The 17,027-nt window shown below is 42.3% G+C and overlaps 1 protein-coding gene across 1 annotated transcript in view; it reads left to right on the forward strand.

Annotated features, from left to right (window-relative positions):
- Window positions 1-2,581: 2,581 nt before the first annotated feature.
- The window catches only part of LOC139452100 (protein mono-ADP-ribosyltransferase PARP14-like), a 28,280-nt gene continuing 13,834 nt past the window's right edge, over window positions 2,582-17,027 (forward strand). The window contains exons 1-14 of the mRNA XM_071233418.1: window positions 2,582-2,780; window positions 4,795-4,931; window positions 5,199-5,323; window positions 5,411-5,577; window positions 5,857-6,411; window positions 7,159-7,341; window positions 7,501-7,818; window positions 8,576-8,818; window positions 10,881-11,120; window positions 12,524-14,272; window positions 14,458-14,746; window positions 15,502-15,725; window positions 16,236-16,297; window positions 16,581-16,802. Coding sequence (XP_071089519.1) covers window positions 2,582-2,780; window positions 4,795-4,931; window positions 5,199-5,323; window positions 5,411-5,577; window positions 5,857-6,411; window positions 7,159-7,341; window positions 7,501-7,818; window positions 8,576-8,818; window positions 10,881-11,120; window positions 12,524-14,272; window positions 14,458-14,746; window positions 15,502-15,725; window positions 16,236-16,297; window positions 16,581-16,802 — 4,713 coding nt within the window. The remainder of the gene's footprint in view (window positions 2,781-4,794; window positions 4,932-5,198; window positions 5,324-5,410; window positions 5,578-5,856; window positions 6,412-7,158; window positions 7,342-7,500; window positions 7,819-8,575; window positions 8,819-10,880; window positions 11,121-12,523; window positions 14,273-14,457; window positions 14,747-15,501; window positions 15,726-16,235; window positions 16,298-16,580; window positions 16,803-17,027) is intronic.

The following is a 17,027-nucleotide window of genomic DNA, read 5'->3' on the forward strand; positions in this document are numbered from 1 at the left end:
AGCGAGACAAGTATAGGTTGCGGGAGACCTATACTCTTACATGGAATCCCCACAGGGAGTCAAGTATAGGTTGCGGGAGACCTATATTCTTACATGGAATCCCCACAGGGAGTCAAGTATAGGTTGCGGGAGACCTATTCTCTTACCTAGAATCCCCCAAAGAAGACAAGTATAGGTTGCGGGAGACCTATACTCTTACATGGAATCCCCACAGGGAGACAAGCATAGGTTGCGGGAGACCTATATTCTTACATGGAATCCCCACAGGGAAACCAGTATAGGTTGCAGGAGACGAATACTCTTACATGGAATCCCCACAGGGAGTCAAGTATAGGTTCTGGGAGACCTATACTCTTACATGGAATCCCCATAGCGAGACAAGTATAGGTTCTGGGAGACCTATACTCTTACACGGAATCCCCACAGGGAGTCAAGTATAGGTTGCGGGAGACCTATACTCTTACATGGAATCCCCACAGGGAGTCAAGTATAGGTTGCGGGAGACCTATACTCTTACATGGAATCCCCACAGGGAGTCAAATATAGGTTGCGGGAGACCTATACTCTTACCTAGAATCCCCCAAAGAAGACAAGTATAGGTTGCGGGGGACCTATACTCTTACATGGAATCCCCACAGGGAGACAGGCATAGGTTGCGGGAGACCTATATTCTTACATGGAATCCCCACAGGGAAACAAGTATAGGTTGCAGGAGACGAATACTCTTACATGGAATCCCCACAGGGAGACAAGTATAGGTTGCGGGAGACCTATATTCTTACATGGAATCCCCACAGGGAGTCAAGTATAGGTTGCGGGAGACCTATTCTCTTACCTAGAATCCCCCAAAGAAGACAAGTATAGGTTGCGGGAGACCTATACTCTTACATGGAATCCCCACAGGGAGACAAGCATAGGTTGCGGGAGACTTATACTCTTACATGGAATCCCCACAGGGAGTCAAGTATAGGTTGCGGGAGACCTATACTCTTACATGGAATCCCCACAGGGAGTCAAATATAGGTTGCGGGAGACCTATACTCTTACCTAGAATCCCCCAAAGAAGACAAGTATAGGTTGCGGGGGACCTATACTCTTACATGGAATCCCCACAGGGAGACAGGCATAGGTTGCGGGAGACCTATATTCTTACATGGAATCCCCACAGGGAAACAAGTATAGGTTGCAGGAGACGAATACTCTTACATGGAATCCCCACAGGGAGACAAGTATTGGTTGCGGGAGACCTATACTCTTACATGGAATCCCTCTCTCGCTGACTTGGCTGATGCATGTCGATGCTTATGATATCAATTACAGGATTGTCTGAATTATGTATAGACCTCCGTCAAATAGCTGGAATATTGATGAGTGCGGCGTTAAACAACAAACAAACAAATAAAACAACCTCCCTATTTGGCAGATTGTCTGCCACAAAAATACATCGTTAAAAGATGGCTTTTATATAATGTTTAGAGTCATAGCTTTAAGAAAAAAATATCTGGTTTAGCAGCTGTAACTGAAAAAATATCCAGTCTTCTTGCAAAATCTCAGGCACCCCACCTAAATCCCAAATATCAAATGGTCGGTCCATCAGGACTTGACAATATTGTATATATTGTGTATATCACCTCCTGGGTCAGGAATAGATTGATTAATTGTGATGTCCTTTCACGCCGATATGAACATCTAGGGTGTTAGCTTAATCATGTTAATACGGATAAACCAAAAGTAATGCATTGGTGCGCGAACCTATCGGTGCCACTTTGGTGGCATAATTATATTTTATAAATCGCAATTTCCCTTGATTTCAAATATGTTTTTGCTTTTTTAAATTTCCGTTTTAAATTTCCATTCGATACTTCCATTATACTTTCATAATTTTGATTATTCCCTCGTCATTTCAAGTGCATTTCAATAACTCGATTATTGTTTCTCGTTACTTCGATTATTTTCTCTTTATTTCAAGTATTATAGAGAACAAAGCTCGAAATTACGAAACAAATGATGGAAGTAACAAGAACAAAACTCGAAATTACGAGAAATGATTAAGACATGATTGAAATAACGAGAATATGATTGAAAATAAAATTTGATAAATTTCGAAATAACGAGTAAATAATCGACATTACGAGATTTCGTTATTTCTTCAGCCACATCATCCCACCATCTCACACCCACACCCACCCACCCTCTCATACGGTTGTGATAAATGTTGGCGTCCACCTCTTTCGCTGTGTTATGTTTTCATGACCCCACCCCCCCACCCCCGAAATCTCACCCCACCCCTTCCCATCCCCATCCCCAAACCTAACATAAATAATAACCAGTCCCTTACTCTCATACCTCCAATTACTACCACCCATTTTAGGTACACATACTTATGTGACAGAAAGGAAACTATACATAATAAATCAGACCGGTTTTCTTTATGGCTACATTCGCCCCCACTCGGCTGATTCTACGTATCTATTTGCGTAGCCGCAACAAAGCAACACAAAGAAAGAGAATGGTACTAAAGGAATCCAACTTTCGTTTTGATAAAATCACGTCATTTTAAAATGGCGCTTGTCTTGTGACAATGTCGAGCCGAGAGGAACTCACAACGCGATCTGTTTTAATCACAGGCCTCCCGGACAATGTTAATGTCTGGGAGTTTGTGAATGCTTACTTATCTCAGATTGGTGTCAAGACGTCAGCTGAAACTGTGGACTATGTCGGTGAACCCGAAGAGACCCAGGGCAAGCGCGGATATGTTGTGTTACTTAAATCAATGCTCGGTGAGTAGACTGTGACGGGGAGGTTATATGTAGCCGTAGTTGTTGTGTCACTGTGTATGTTGTGTGTATGAAAAACTCAATACTGCCGATAACAGGAGTGATTTAACAAGCCTCTAGCGACACGCCATTACTAACCCCTCATAACACGGTATGACTCGGTTTTTCGATTAACAGTGCGCAGCCATTCATATATTTATCTGATCACGTATTTTTTCTTTCCATTAATCAATATTCATGACAAGATTAAGTTAACATCCATAATCAAGTTACACAGTCTCGTTAGGCACACACTCACACACACACACTCACACACACACGCACGCACGCACGCACGCACGCACGCACGCACGCATGCACGCACACACACTCACACTCACACAAGCACACCCACACTCACACAAGCACACTCACACACACACACACACGCACGCACACGTACACGCACACACAAGCGCCATTGGAACATTTGATAGATTAACGCACAAGGGGTTTAACATCTATTAAATATGTGCTGCATGTGTGTCAGTGCGGATGTCTTGTGTATGTAATGCATTTACGACCCGGTCGTTTAATTCATAAGATATACTATCGCCAGTAGCTATTTATAGAAACAGCTTATAGGCACCACTTAAATGGGGCATAGTGAAGCCCGGGTGTTTGTAAGGGATTGCTTCACACACGGGGTAGATCTCATTTGTGACCAACTCGTGTTATTCCGGGACAAGATGAATACCGACTCGTGTCCATTTATGCGACCGGGTTCCGTCTTACCCAAAATAATTGTCAACTCGTTGCGTCATGGTTCACATATATTTTCACATATATCATATATATTTCAGATGCAATTTAAAGCACATCGGGACATATGGAATTATACAGTACGATTGAACACTTTTAACTGTGTCTGGGGTATATTTTTAGAAGCAATGTCAAAATTAATATGTAAAATCAAAAAATATCCCAGAGGGATTCTTTAACGAAGAACTTTAAGTCAAACGCGCATTCTGATTGGTTTGTCGTATTTTCGCACATAACATTCATCGATAGGGGGACGAGTCTTCTTGCAGGTTACGGAAGTGGTGACGAATGGGGGTAGATCTATGAACGCCTCCATTCCTGATTGACATGTGTAATTCCCGTTCAATTGGCGAATGAACATCAGAACTACTTCAGACAAGAACGATAACTCTCTTTCTGTTTTAGTCCAGTAGCATTCCCCTATTGCTGTTTTAAAAACAAATTAAACTGAAGTAAGTTTGGAAAGCCAAACAAATCGTCAGACATAAACTCAATGGAAAAGCAACTTGCTGTCAATTGAGCCGTAAACTGAATGTAAGCAAGCGCACGTGAGTGGATTTCGTTCTCTCGCCCTGCATAGATTGTAACTGCGGAAATGACGCCATGCACTTTACGGATTTTTTTCATTTTTATCAAAGTACCCATTCCCTTACGTGCATTTCAAAAAAAACCTTACAGTTAACTTTTCGTATTTGATCTATGGTCATTATTTTATCAAACGGATCCTTCAAGTCAATATTCTGTGTCCTGACAATCCCAAATGCTTGCTGAATACACACACACAATTCGTGGTAAAATTGAAATTAAAATAGTATAGTGTGTGTCTGTCTGTCTGTGTGTGTGTCTGTCTGTCTGTCTGTCTGTCTGTGTGTGTGTGTGTGTGTGTGAGTGTGTGTGTGTCTCTCTCTCTCTGTGTGTGTGTGTGTGTGTGTGTGTGTGTGTGTGTGTGTGTGTGTGTGTGTGTGTGTGTGTGTGTGTGTGTGTGTGTGTGTGTGTGTGTGTGTGTGTGCGTGCGCGCGTATATGTGCATAGAGACAAATCTAAGGGTATCTCGACCAACGTACCCCTGTCATCAAAACAAATCAAACCTAGCTTGTTTCATGTTAACTGACAATGTACACAGTACAAGTCTTTCTGTAACATCTTGGTACAAGTGTATCAACGTTGAATCACTGATTGGACCAAGGTTACCTGTTCTCGTTGTCCCATCGCACAGATGCACGCAAGATACTGGCCGAACACCTGATGGCAGAGTGTAGGTATGAGGAAGGCGTGTCGACAATATCGGCGGTGAGGTGTCCGGACGAGCTCATACCCGAACCTTGGCTGGAAGATCCTCCAAGTTACAACAAGGTAATGATAACTCTTATATTTGAAAAAATAGAACTGTCTTTTTTTCATGAAAAATACTTTGAGATCAGTGATTGATTGTGTATCAATTTCAGTAGTAACGTTTGTACGTATGACAACAAATAATATTTTCAGGACAAAACAATATTTTATTGGGACAAAAAGTCAACATTTAGGAATTTTGTTTGAAAAATATATCTGTTTAGTTAACCATTATGTGTTGTGAATAAGTTGATATCTTAATGAAGCTTTTATGTTATACTGGACCAGACACCTAATATCAAGGAAGAAGGTCCACCTGCTATTGGGTTTCTGACGTCTCTGCAAACTGGAGATCATCCGACTGCTGGCCAATCCTCTCAGGTATCTCCAGAGACACCTAGAATTCCCCATGGCCCACAACAGAATGACCAGGTACCCAGAAATCAAGGGCCACATGACGCTCTACAGAACATGATCCCAACCAGAGAACCTGTCGGATCACCAAGACTGCAACATGTCGAATTTACACAGAACATACATCAAGGCCCTGCTCGACAGATGCACCCAGTAGGTCCTCCGCAGAACATCCAGATAGGCTTTTCTGGGATGTATCCATACACTGACACTGTACAGCCATACCATTATGACCCTTGGAATCTCCCGCAAAACCCGCAACACCAACAACACCCACAACACCCGCAACACCCGCAACACCCACAACACCCACAACACCCGCAACACCCACAACACCCACAACACCCACAATACCTACAGCACCCGCAACACCTACAACACCCACAACACCTACAACACCCACAACACCCGCAACACCCACAACACCAACAACACCCGCAACACCAACAAAACCCGCAACACCTACAGCACCCACAACACCCACAACCACAACAAAACCCGCAACACCCGCAACACCCACAACACCCGCAACACCCGCAACACCCGCAACACCCACAACACCAACAACACCCGCAACACCTACAACACCCACAACACCCGCAATATCCTCAAGCAACTGGACCCCCTCCATATGGCAATCCTGGGAGATTTCCACAACCAGATCCAAATAACTATTTCCCATACCCACGTGGGACCTATCCACCACACCAACCACATCCAACACAGGGTCAGCACTACCAATTTCCAATACAAGGTGTACCATACCAAAAACCAACACCAGGTCAACCACACCAACATCCAAATCAACCCCAGGCAAACCATCATCCACCGCTCCAACCACACTATCAAAAACCCTATCCACCAGCTGAACAATATCCACCAGGAAGCTACCCAGAAGCTCAAAACTATCAACAAGGACGCCAAATGCATCCAGAGGACGCGCCTTCTCCCCACAAATTGGTAGGGGTACATCTCCAAGAGCAGACATATCCTTCAACAATACCCAATCAACAACGATCTGCCTCTGAACACCCAGGTCCCCAACCTATCCAGGACTCACAGAAACAGGATGGACCGAAGCGTAGAGGTATGGTATATCTGGCTCAATTATTTCGAGAGTTCCACTGGATATGTCTATGTTATACCAGATACAAAAGTTAAAAGATATTGATGTCACAGAATGAAATGAACAGCATCTTCCACAATTTAGATATCTCGATCAAGGAACACACAATACACATAAGAATATAATGATCGAATGTAATATCTTTCCGATATATGCGCATATGTATTTTAGCAATTCTCAATGTTGATTGGTCAATTAAAGTCATATGTCGTCACAGTGCTAGGCTGTTGAAAAATATACACGACGTCATCCATTGTTCATGACGTCACAAATCGATTACATTACGTAAGGCTGCCTTCATTTTTCTTCATTTTCTCTCATAAAATGTCAATGAGTAATACACAGGACTCTACCTACCCTTAACTCAGAAGTACTGATGATCTGTCCCTCGTGAATGAATGGTGCAGGTCCTTCACGAAAGGCTCGGGATAAACATCATTCATTTACTCGAGACAGATCATCAGTAATTCGTCGTAGCTTGTTGTCTAGTTCTGAGTTCGGAGTTGTATACTGACATTGAAGACCATCCTTGGTTTAACGGGTATATGATTTGAGGCCTTCATAGCATTATTGTAAACCCCTGAAAAAAATATGTTGGCCACATGCTTACATGGTAGTTTCCAGCTACTGTGACCCATCTGAAATTTTGGTTTTCGAAATATTCACAAATAATTTTTTTCATGCATATGTTAATCGTTTCATTAATAGCCACACCAGAGGAATGTCCCACTATCCTGGAAGTGAAAGGTATACTGCCCTCCACGACTGAGGATAGTGTGAAGCTGTATTTTGAAAATAGGCGGAGAAGTGGTGGAGGAGAGGGAGAGGTGGTTAAGGTGGATATGAAGAAGGGGAAGAAGAAGGCTCTGGTCTTCTTCAAAGATCCTGAAAGTAGGTTTCTGTGTATACTTTTAAAAGTTCCTATTAACACTTGGTAGTAACAACACTCGGAACCCCATCTACATAAAACAATACTACAGTGACAGGAAAATTAGTCCCTTCGATTTAATAATTTGTAATATTGAAATAACGGAGGCCATCGTTTTTTAGCTGCAGAACATATCCTCAAAATGAAGTCCCATCTGATTAACAAACAACGTGTGGAGGTTTTGGCTTACACAGAACCCTCCTGCCATACGTCCGCTGCTCCTGCTGCTGCTGATGATGATGATGATGACGATGATGAAGACGATGAAGATGATGACAAACAAGAACAGAGCTCTATTGAAGTCCGGGGATTTAAACCTAATACAAACCCTGAAACTCTGGAATTTTACTTTGAAAACACTAATAGAAGTGGAGGCGGAACGGTGACAGGAAGTAAAAGGAAGGATGATGTCATCTTCATTACGTTTGAGTCTCCAGAAAGTAATCTTGACTCCTATGTTTTTGTATTACATAATTGACGATGTTAAATGATTTCCGATGTTAGTTTACAGAGAATAAACTGAAGGTGAGGTGAAATGTTGTTTAATAGTACGCGTGCGCGAGCGCGTGCGTGCGTGCGTGCGTGCGTGCGTGCGTGCGTGCGTGCGTGCGTGCGTGCGTGTGTGCGTGTGTGTGTGTGTATACATTGTGTGTTTTGTGAATGTGAATGCCAGTCCATGTATGTTTTGTCATATGTGTTGCGTGAGCCTTGGCGTTAACGCCATGTCGACGTGTGTTTGTCTGTGCGTGCTTGTGTGCGTGCCTGCTTTTACTATCCCGGTTTAGTAGTACGAGCCAGATGAGATACCATGGCTCAGAATATCATGGATACCCCAGTCACTCACAATATGCTGACTCCGAGCCTTGTCCCAGTCCTTGTTTTATCCCCGTAATGCCCCATCAGGCAGGGTAACAAAAAGTACCATCTTTCGTTGTAATGCATCGGGGAAACGAACAACACCTCTGAGGACAGACCAGAGATTCAATTGAAGTCATTCCCAGACACATCTATATTATCCAAGCAGAGTCTGTTATGGGTCTGTAATGTAAAGCATGAGCTTTAATAAAGTGTTCAATGCAATTATTGCACTATTTTCAATTATTATAACATGATTAAATAGAGGTCACATACTAATGGTCTTATCTAATACAACAATTATATCATCTTGTTTTACAAATTCATTATTTCTGTGTTCAGTTGTCCAAAAAGTACTGAAAAGGAAACACAAGGTCGATGGAGCAAATCTGACACTAAAGTTACATCGCCCAATACCTTGCTACAAGAACAGGTTTCTTGTGACTGGCGTGAGCAGCACAACTAACAAGGAGAACTTAATGCTCCTTATGGAAGCACGGGCACGTGGAAGCATCGTTACTGAAGTCCTGTATGGGGAAGAGCCCGGGAAAGCATTGGTAACCTTTGATGATCACAATATCCCTGGTAAGAGATAACACTATACATATTGTAGCGCAGCTACGTATAATCTACAAGAACTACATGTAGTTAGTCATGTGGTGAGTCTGCCTGGATTAGCAAAGAAATGGAATTTGAGCAAGAAGTTTATATTAAGCATCGGGTATGTCGATGATCTTATCTGATCTGATACCGTTCAGTTCTAAGTCAAATAGCATCTTCCCTTCCAATGATCTACCCACCTGAATCAGAAATATAAAGAGACCAGTGAAACCGTTTCATCGGTTTCATATCAAGATCTATGCTTAAAGATTCGGAGTAACTATCCAAGACTGTATGACAAGTAGGATGACTTCCACTTTCCAAAAGTCAAATAGCGGTTCCATCCCTTGGGGTCTACATTTCAGAAACTTTGAGGTACAATCAAGCATGCTCTTTCTATGAAGATTTCAAAGAGCGTCATACAACGCTTGCTTAAATGTCCTTTGATCTGGCTTACATTTCAATATTCACGACTTGAGTAAAGCTTTCCAAACGTTTTAAAGTAAACATATGGAGGACAAGTATAATAATCGATGCCGTATGTTCCCGTGGTTATTTTTGAGATGAACAATCAAATTGCCTTTGCAATTTTTTTGTTCCACCGGTGCCACCTGTAGGGCATTATACGCTCACCTTTTCGCGAACAGGGGGCACGTGTGGCTCAGTCGTCTAAGGCGCCGCGATTCGATGTGCAGAATTGCGTCCCTTGGGCACGCCAGAAACCTGTGATTGTGGGTTCGAATCCCGGTTCACCCCGACTATTTTTCTAGGTTTGTCAGCACCATACCCGTGCTCGTGGGTTTCATCGAAGTGGTAAACGTCCGAGACCTGCATCACTTCGGGCTTTCCTCCCACATTAAGCTGACACGCCGCGATATAACTAATACTGTTAAAAGCTGCGTTAAACCCAACTCACTCACTCAATATTCGCGAACGCCTGGTATCATCACTATTTGGTAGTGATTCATAAGCACATGCTTATAAGATAGTCGAAATCGTACAATCGACTCGAGATTTATTATGAATAAGGAAATGGTTTAATTTAGTTTATCCATGACATTGTAACATTGAAGTGATTCATACAACAGATGCTCACCTAGTTGTGTTCAAATTAAGACGAAAGCTCACGTTTTCCCTTTTTCGTTATTACAACAATATTCTAACATCGTTACAAGTGTAACGGGTTACAATAATATCTGTACCTGAGGAGAAAATCTGTGAGGGGGTTTAACGTCGCGTTCACGATTATTACATTCTTATAACAACGTGTATGCACGTGTGTGTGTGCATTTGCGCGTGCGTGCGTGTGTGTGTTTGTACGATTTCAGACTGATGTCAGTTGTATAGTGCTAGCCAACTGATATACCATGCCGCAGTTTAACATGGATACCCTACTCAGAAACAAGATACTTACTTCGAGCCGACCAGTTCTTGATTTAACTAGGCAGGGTAACAACAAGCACCATCTTTTGGTATGATGCACCTTGCTGGTAGACACTGTCCACGAGACCAAGAGACAGATTAAGATGAAAATAGATAGATTATGAAACATTTAAATGAACTAAACGTCAATCTATCTACGACCGCCTCCATGGTCTAGAGGTAGAGCGTCCGCCCGGAGAGCAGAAGGTCCGGGATTGAATCCCCGGCCGCGTCATACCAAAACGTTACGATGGTACGTTAAAAGATGGTACTTGTTGTTACCATGCCTGGTGCTCGGCATTTAGGGGCTAAAACAAGGACTGGTCGGCTCGGAGTCAGTATACTGTGTCTGAGAAGGGTATTCATCTTAAACATGGTATCTCAGTGTGCTAGCACTATAAATCGGCATGGTATCTCAGTGTGCTAGCACTATAAATCGGCATCAGTCCGGACAGCCACACACACACACGTGCATGCACGTCGCTATATAAGTGAGATAATCTTGGACGCGACGTTAAACCCAATTTCACCTCACCTCAATCTATGTACAAGTGTAAACAAAATTCTATCGGTATCGTTTGATAGTAATTAACAATTATAGCTTCCTTATCATCTCACCTTCCAGACTTCGAAAGATTGCAAGAAGAGTGCAGGAGAAGGAAGTCTGGCGGACAACACATCATGGTTCATAAAGTACCTGTATGTGACTGTGTGGTTGTAAGGGGGCTGAAGGCAGAGTCGACTAAAGACTGTGTGCAATTATACTTTGAAAATATAAGATCTGGCAACACTGATGGAATCCCAGCTACAGCCTCCTTGCACAATGGTGATGGGTATTGCATTGTCAAGTTTGAGGATTATAGAGGTAATTTAAATTTCATCTGTTCGATGTAGTGAGTGAATTCGTATGGTTTAACGTAACTTTGGGGAAGCATTTTAGTTATGTGTCTGCGTGTCAGCTTTATGTGGAGGAAGCCCGAAGTGATGCATGTCTTAGATATTTACCACTGGTGAAACCCTCAAAGGAATATAGAAAAATAATCAAGCTGTCGACTGGGCCACCCATGACCCAAAAAAATAGAAAACACATCGAGACATCACTACCAATATATCAGTACAGCCATACCGTGAGTGAGTGAGTGGGTGAGTGAGTATGGTTTTACGCCGTTTTTAGCAATATTCCTGCAGTATCACGGCGGGGGACACCAGAAATGGGCTTCACACGTGGTACCCATGTCGGGAATCGAACCTGGGTATTCGGCGTGCCATACCGCCTGGCATGGGTACAATGTAGCACGTGATGATGACTAGCTTAATTGAGAACTTCTCAACTGAATTATTGCCCTCAGCTGACTGTGCCAACCAGGACGCCTTGCCTGGTGTGATATGATTGTCTTATTATATATGAATTATGTATTTATGTGTTATGACTTCCAAACATCTCGTACATGTATTACATGAAATGTTGATAGTGAAGCGAATGCATGGAGTCCTCTTAGTGTTATAAAGGATTGCAGTCCTATCCATATTTTGACTGTTTACAAAGCGGGAAGATCCGGGTAAGAATAGGTCTTCAGCAATCCATGCTTGCCGTAAAAGGCGACTATGCTTTTCGGAAAAAGACGATTAACGGGATCGGGTGGTTAGGCTCGCTGACTTGGTTGATAAATGTCATAGTATCCCAATTTCGTCAATCACTGGATTGTCTGGTCCAGATTCGTTTATTTACAGACCGCCGTCATGTAGTTGGAGTATTGCTGAGTGCAACTTGATTGTTTACTTTCTTGTATTCTCTGAACTTATGTCATTGCAATATAATGCCAACTTTGGCGTGAGACTCGATTTCTGATATAATGTGGAGTAAAACACTATTTATAATCTCTCTATCACGGCGTGTCAGCTCAAAGCCGGACGTGGTGTAGGTCTCGGGTCGACCTGGATTCGAACCCATAATCATGTTTCTGAGGTGCCAAAGGGACGCAAAACTGCGCAGCGAGTTGCGGAGCCTGAAACGATTGCGACACCCGCGCTCCCATATGGTACAGGTAGAATTGGTAGGGGTAATAAAATATGCATGTTCTGACACCTTTCCAACAACATGGGCCATGGCGTGTTTATATCAGCAACAACCCCTACCCGATACCCTGCTGTGTCATCAAAGTTCGATGCAACAGATCTTTTGCTGCATCATCAATAAAATCATATATATTTCATTTATTGATCTAACTTCAGTCTGAAATCAGATGAATATGTGTTTTCTGGTTTCAGCCATAGATAAAATCCTTCGAAAGCAACACACGATTGGTGGTGCAAAACTGACTGTGACGCTTTACATGGAATGTCTTGGACTAGGCAGTGAGGATACGGATGGATCTTGGTACAAACAACCACAACCATTTACTGTTCAAAACCTTGACGAAACCAAATGTTGGTTTCTGCAAACCTCAAAGACTGATAAGGAGGAGCTCAAACGGGGACTGAAAGAGCGACATGCCGAAATCATATGGCTCTCTGACTTTTCTGCAACGATGACATGCACGCTCAACAAGGATGCCCCAAATGCTGTCAAGCTAGCAAAATCTTGGCATAAAGACACAGAGGACTTTCTGAAAGGTTTTATTGATCACTTCAAAGCTGAAGAATTTACAACCCTTGAACAGATGTGGGGGGATGTGAAGAAGAATTTGACCGATATCCCCAAGTCAAAGTATGTTCTCGTTGATACGTCTGATGCAGAACATAAGGTGATAGTAGTTGGTCATGCCAGAGAAGTACAGGAAGTCGGTACCAAAGTGAGGGAAACTGTAGAAGGCGTAGAGAACGAATTCAAAAGAAAACAGAAGCAGATTACTGAGCCCATCAAATATTTGAAGCCACTTCAGCTCCAGCTCCTTGTGATGGATGGCTATGTAGCAGATATTGAGAAGCGGTATCCTGCAGATTTGAAAGTGACCGTCAATGTCGAACATAACGAGATGATTTTCAAAGGTCAAGTGAACGAAATCAACGCGTGTAAAGTTTTAATGTATGAGAGATGTACGAGTTACAGTTCACACAGACTTACACTTTCCCAGGGACTGGTTTCCTTTCTAGATCAAAAGGACGTGAAGGCTATGATCATGAACAAACTGAAGGATAAGAAGATCACTGGAGTATGGGATATTGAGAGCAAAAATGAAACTGTAATTGTCATGGCAACGACGGAAGAAAATGGTGCTGCTCTAGGGCAAACGCTCAAAGAGATGATCGTAGAGCATCATGAGCCAATTGATGAAGAAAATATCTCCCTTCTGTCTTCTGACAAGTGGGCAGCCTTTCAAAAAGCAGCAGTGGAGAGATATGGCAGTTTGGTGAGTCTAAACATTGACCGGAAGGCCTCCCATGTTGTAATTGTCACCTTTGACAACACAATTAATGAAATCAAAGAGGAGGTTCGCAACTTTATCCTACAGAACTCGGTGTATAGGAAGATTGTGAAAATGCCCAGCCCAGTCTACAGATTCCTACGTGTGTATAGAGAAAGCGAGCTCGATGATATTAGCCTTGCCGTGGTGAAACTGGACTACAAATCGACACCACAACAGATAACAGTTAGTGGCTGCCAGGAGGCCCTTACCAAAGGTGTGCAGGATTTAATAAGTCTTGCAAAGAAGGTCATTTATAAGAAACACACCCTCAGGAAGTCTGGGATCGGAAGGTTCATCAATTCTGAGATTGGGAAAAGAAGCATTAGCTCAACAGAGAAAGAGAGTCAATGTATCATAGAAACGTCATTTGATGAATCAGTCAAAGTAAGAGTCGAAACGATTGGCGTAATACCTGCCTCAGTCTCTTCTTCACCACGGGGTAGAAACCCAACTGGGACCAGAGTTATCGCTAGCTGTGACATAGACTCGAAAAGAAGGCTTGATGTTGTCATAGGTGACATCACAGCTATGGAGGTTGACGTCATCGTCAATGCAGCTAACAACAGGTTAGATCACATTGGAGGATTGGCAAAAGCCATAGCAAATAAGGGTATGTATATTGTTTTTATTTAATGCTTTTATAATGTATATTTGCTGTGATAGGACATGATTAATTCAACCATACAAACAACTTGTTGTGATTCTGTCAATATACACAACCAGATAACAATACCAGGTAATTTCAAGGATTCCTACATCTTCACATCGAGTTTACAATTAACATAATGTTATCAGGTGGACCTACAATTCAACGGGAGAGTGATGAATACACTAAGAACAAAGCTAAGAACAAGGCTTTGAGAGCGGGGGATGTTGTAACTACTGGTGCAGGACGTCTCCCCTGTAAAATGGTTGCCCATGCCGTCGGTCCGTGTTGGTCTGGTGGTCATGCTGGGGAGGAAGGAGACCTGAAAGATGCCATCATGTTAAGCATGGAGAAGACAGACAGACATGGATACAAGTCTATTGCGTTACCTGCTCTTAGTGCTGGAATATTTGGGTACCCAGGAAATCTTGCTACAAGGTTAGATCAAGACTGAATGGTGTCGTCTAGATTTGTGTCTTTACAAAGTATACCTCACAAATGCATTATGTCCAAAAGAATGTCACGAATTGCCTTTTAGTTTGTTCAATTAACTAAAATAGAGAATATTTCAAAACGTTTGACATGTATGTTGTTGGAGTGAGTGAGTCAGTCAGTGAGTGATGTGGGTTTACGCCACTTTGGTATTCCAGTTCTATCATTTATGTGCTTGGGAACGTTCAGGTGAATGAGATATGCATTCATGTCAATAAAGTTGTGTATGTCATTCGTACATGATACTTACGTTCATCAAGTCAAATCAACCTTGCCATCAACTGGAAACGTTGAACCCATTGAAATCCTCAAGTGTATGTTAGTCTCGTAAATGAGAAACCACATTTTAACTCATATGCACATACTACTCTAATGCTATTTTTATAACAAATGATAAGTAAATATGCACACGAATGGTGTGTTTTCGGGACTCTATTGCAGGAACATCTACCTACAGTCAATATCTGATGTATCAATATCTTTATTGGGGCGGTCGGGTAGCCTAGTGGTTAAAGCGTTCGCTCGTCACGCCGAAGACCCGGGTTCGATTCCCGACATGGGTACAATGTGTGAAGCCCATTTCTGGTGTCCCCCGCCGTGATATTGCTGGAATATTGCTAAAAGCGGCGTAAAACAATACTCAGTCAGTCAGTCAGTCAATATCTTTATTACTAGATGATTAGTTACATGTCTCTTTTCAGGCACATTGTTGAGGCCATTAAGAAATTCTTCACTCTGGAGAGTCCAAACAGCGGCGTGACGAATGTGTACCTGATTGACATGAACGGGAAAACCACCCAGCTGTTCGCCGAGGCTCTACAACTGGTGTTCAGTGATCGAAGAGTGGCGCTGACACAGAGCAACAATACAACTGATTTATGCCCTCCAATAGCTACAAAATCCAAACCAGTCACTGGTGGTGTCCGTAAATATTTTTTGGAGTTGTTCGAAGCTTAAGATATGTAATATAACATAAGAGCTCTTTTTCTAGTGACCGCCTCTAGTTGATACAGCGTCTTTCCAGAGACCGTGTGGTCGGTGGTTCAATCCCCTGATGTTTCATACCAAAAGACGTTAAAAGATGGCACTTGTTTTTACCCTGCATGGTGTTCAGCATTTAGGGAATAAAACAAGGACTGCTCAGCCTGGAGTCAGTATACTGTGTCTGAGTGGGGTCTTCATGATACACGCCAGCATGTTATCTTAGTTGCCTAGCACTATAAAATGGTTATTAGCCCAGACTAGTACCAGCAGCTACGAACAGACCCAAGGTCTTTATGAGTTACCTTCACTTAGAATGTGCACACAAGTCAGTGTTTGTGGCACTCAGGGTGCTTACAGACAATTCCCCGTCTGACATCATGTTACTTGAATATTGATTTGATTAGTACATGTCTGTGTTTCTTTCTCTCACAAGGTGTCCTTCCAACTCAAGGACAAAAAGCATCTTCACACAGCAAAGTGACAATTGTCAAAGGCGAAATTGCAAAACAAAAAGTAAGTATGGTATATTAAGTGCTAAGCTGTGTAATATGATGATCGCTCTGTGTTGTGTAGTGTGTGTCTTTCATTTGCAATGCTTTGTGTGATGTATTAGAAGTCTTATATGGATGATGAAGTGAAGGAACAGTAATAATCAGTATAAACGGTTTTACTATTGTGTTGCTATTGAAGGTCAACCAAGATGTTATCTGATCATTGAAATTGTAGATATACACAGAAACACGCCCGATATTATCGCAGTCTAAAATGTTTTGTAATCAGCAAGCATTTTCAATAGGCTGATGCTATCATAAACTCAACGTCCAACAACCTTGATCTTAACAACGGAGCTGTGTCAAAGTCGATTCTGAAAGCTGCAGGGAACACAATACAGGATGAGCTGTCAGTGAAGTATCCCCAAGGAATAAAGCCGGGAGATGTTGCTGTCAGTTCTGGGGGAGACTTGGGATGTCGTGTGTATCATGCCTGTCTGTCCACTGCAAGTGCCTCTAGTTCTGATGTAATTTCAGTTATTTTTGTATCTCTGAATCTTAAGCGTCTTTTGTAACCAACAATTCAGCCGTTTTTTGTTTATTAGCCTGATTTTTGGCCATTATTCAGACATGTTCTTTCATAATAATATGAAATTTGTTATATGTATAGTTATCGGTGGTACTCCACACATTCAAACTTTGATTCTATTTCTTACACTTTGACGGTGCCTGTAAATTCTCGTAAAGCTTCA

This window comes from Haliotis cracherodii, unplaced genomic scaffold, assembly GCF_022045235.1.
Source record: "Haliotis cracherodii isolate W230 unplaced genomic scaffold, xgHalCrac1.p SCAF_9, whole genome shotgun sequence".
NCBI lineage: Eukaryota > Metazoa > Mollusca > Gastropoda > Lepetellida > Haliotidae > Haliotis > Haliotis cracherodii.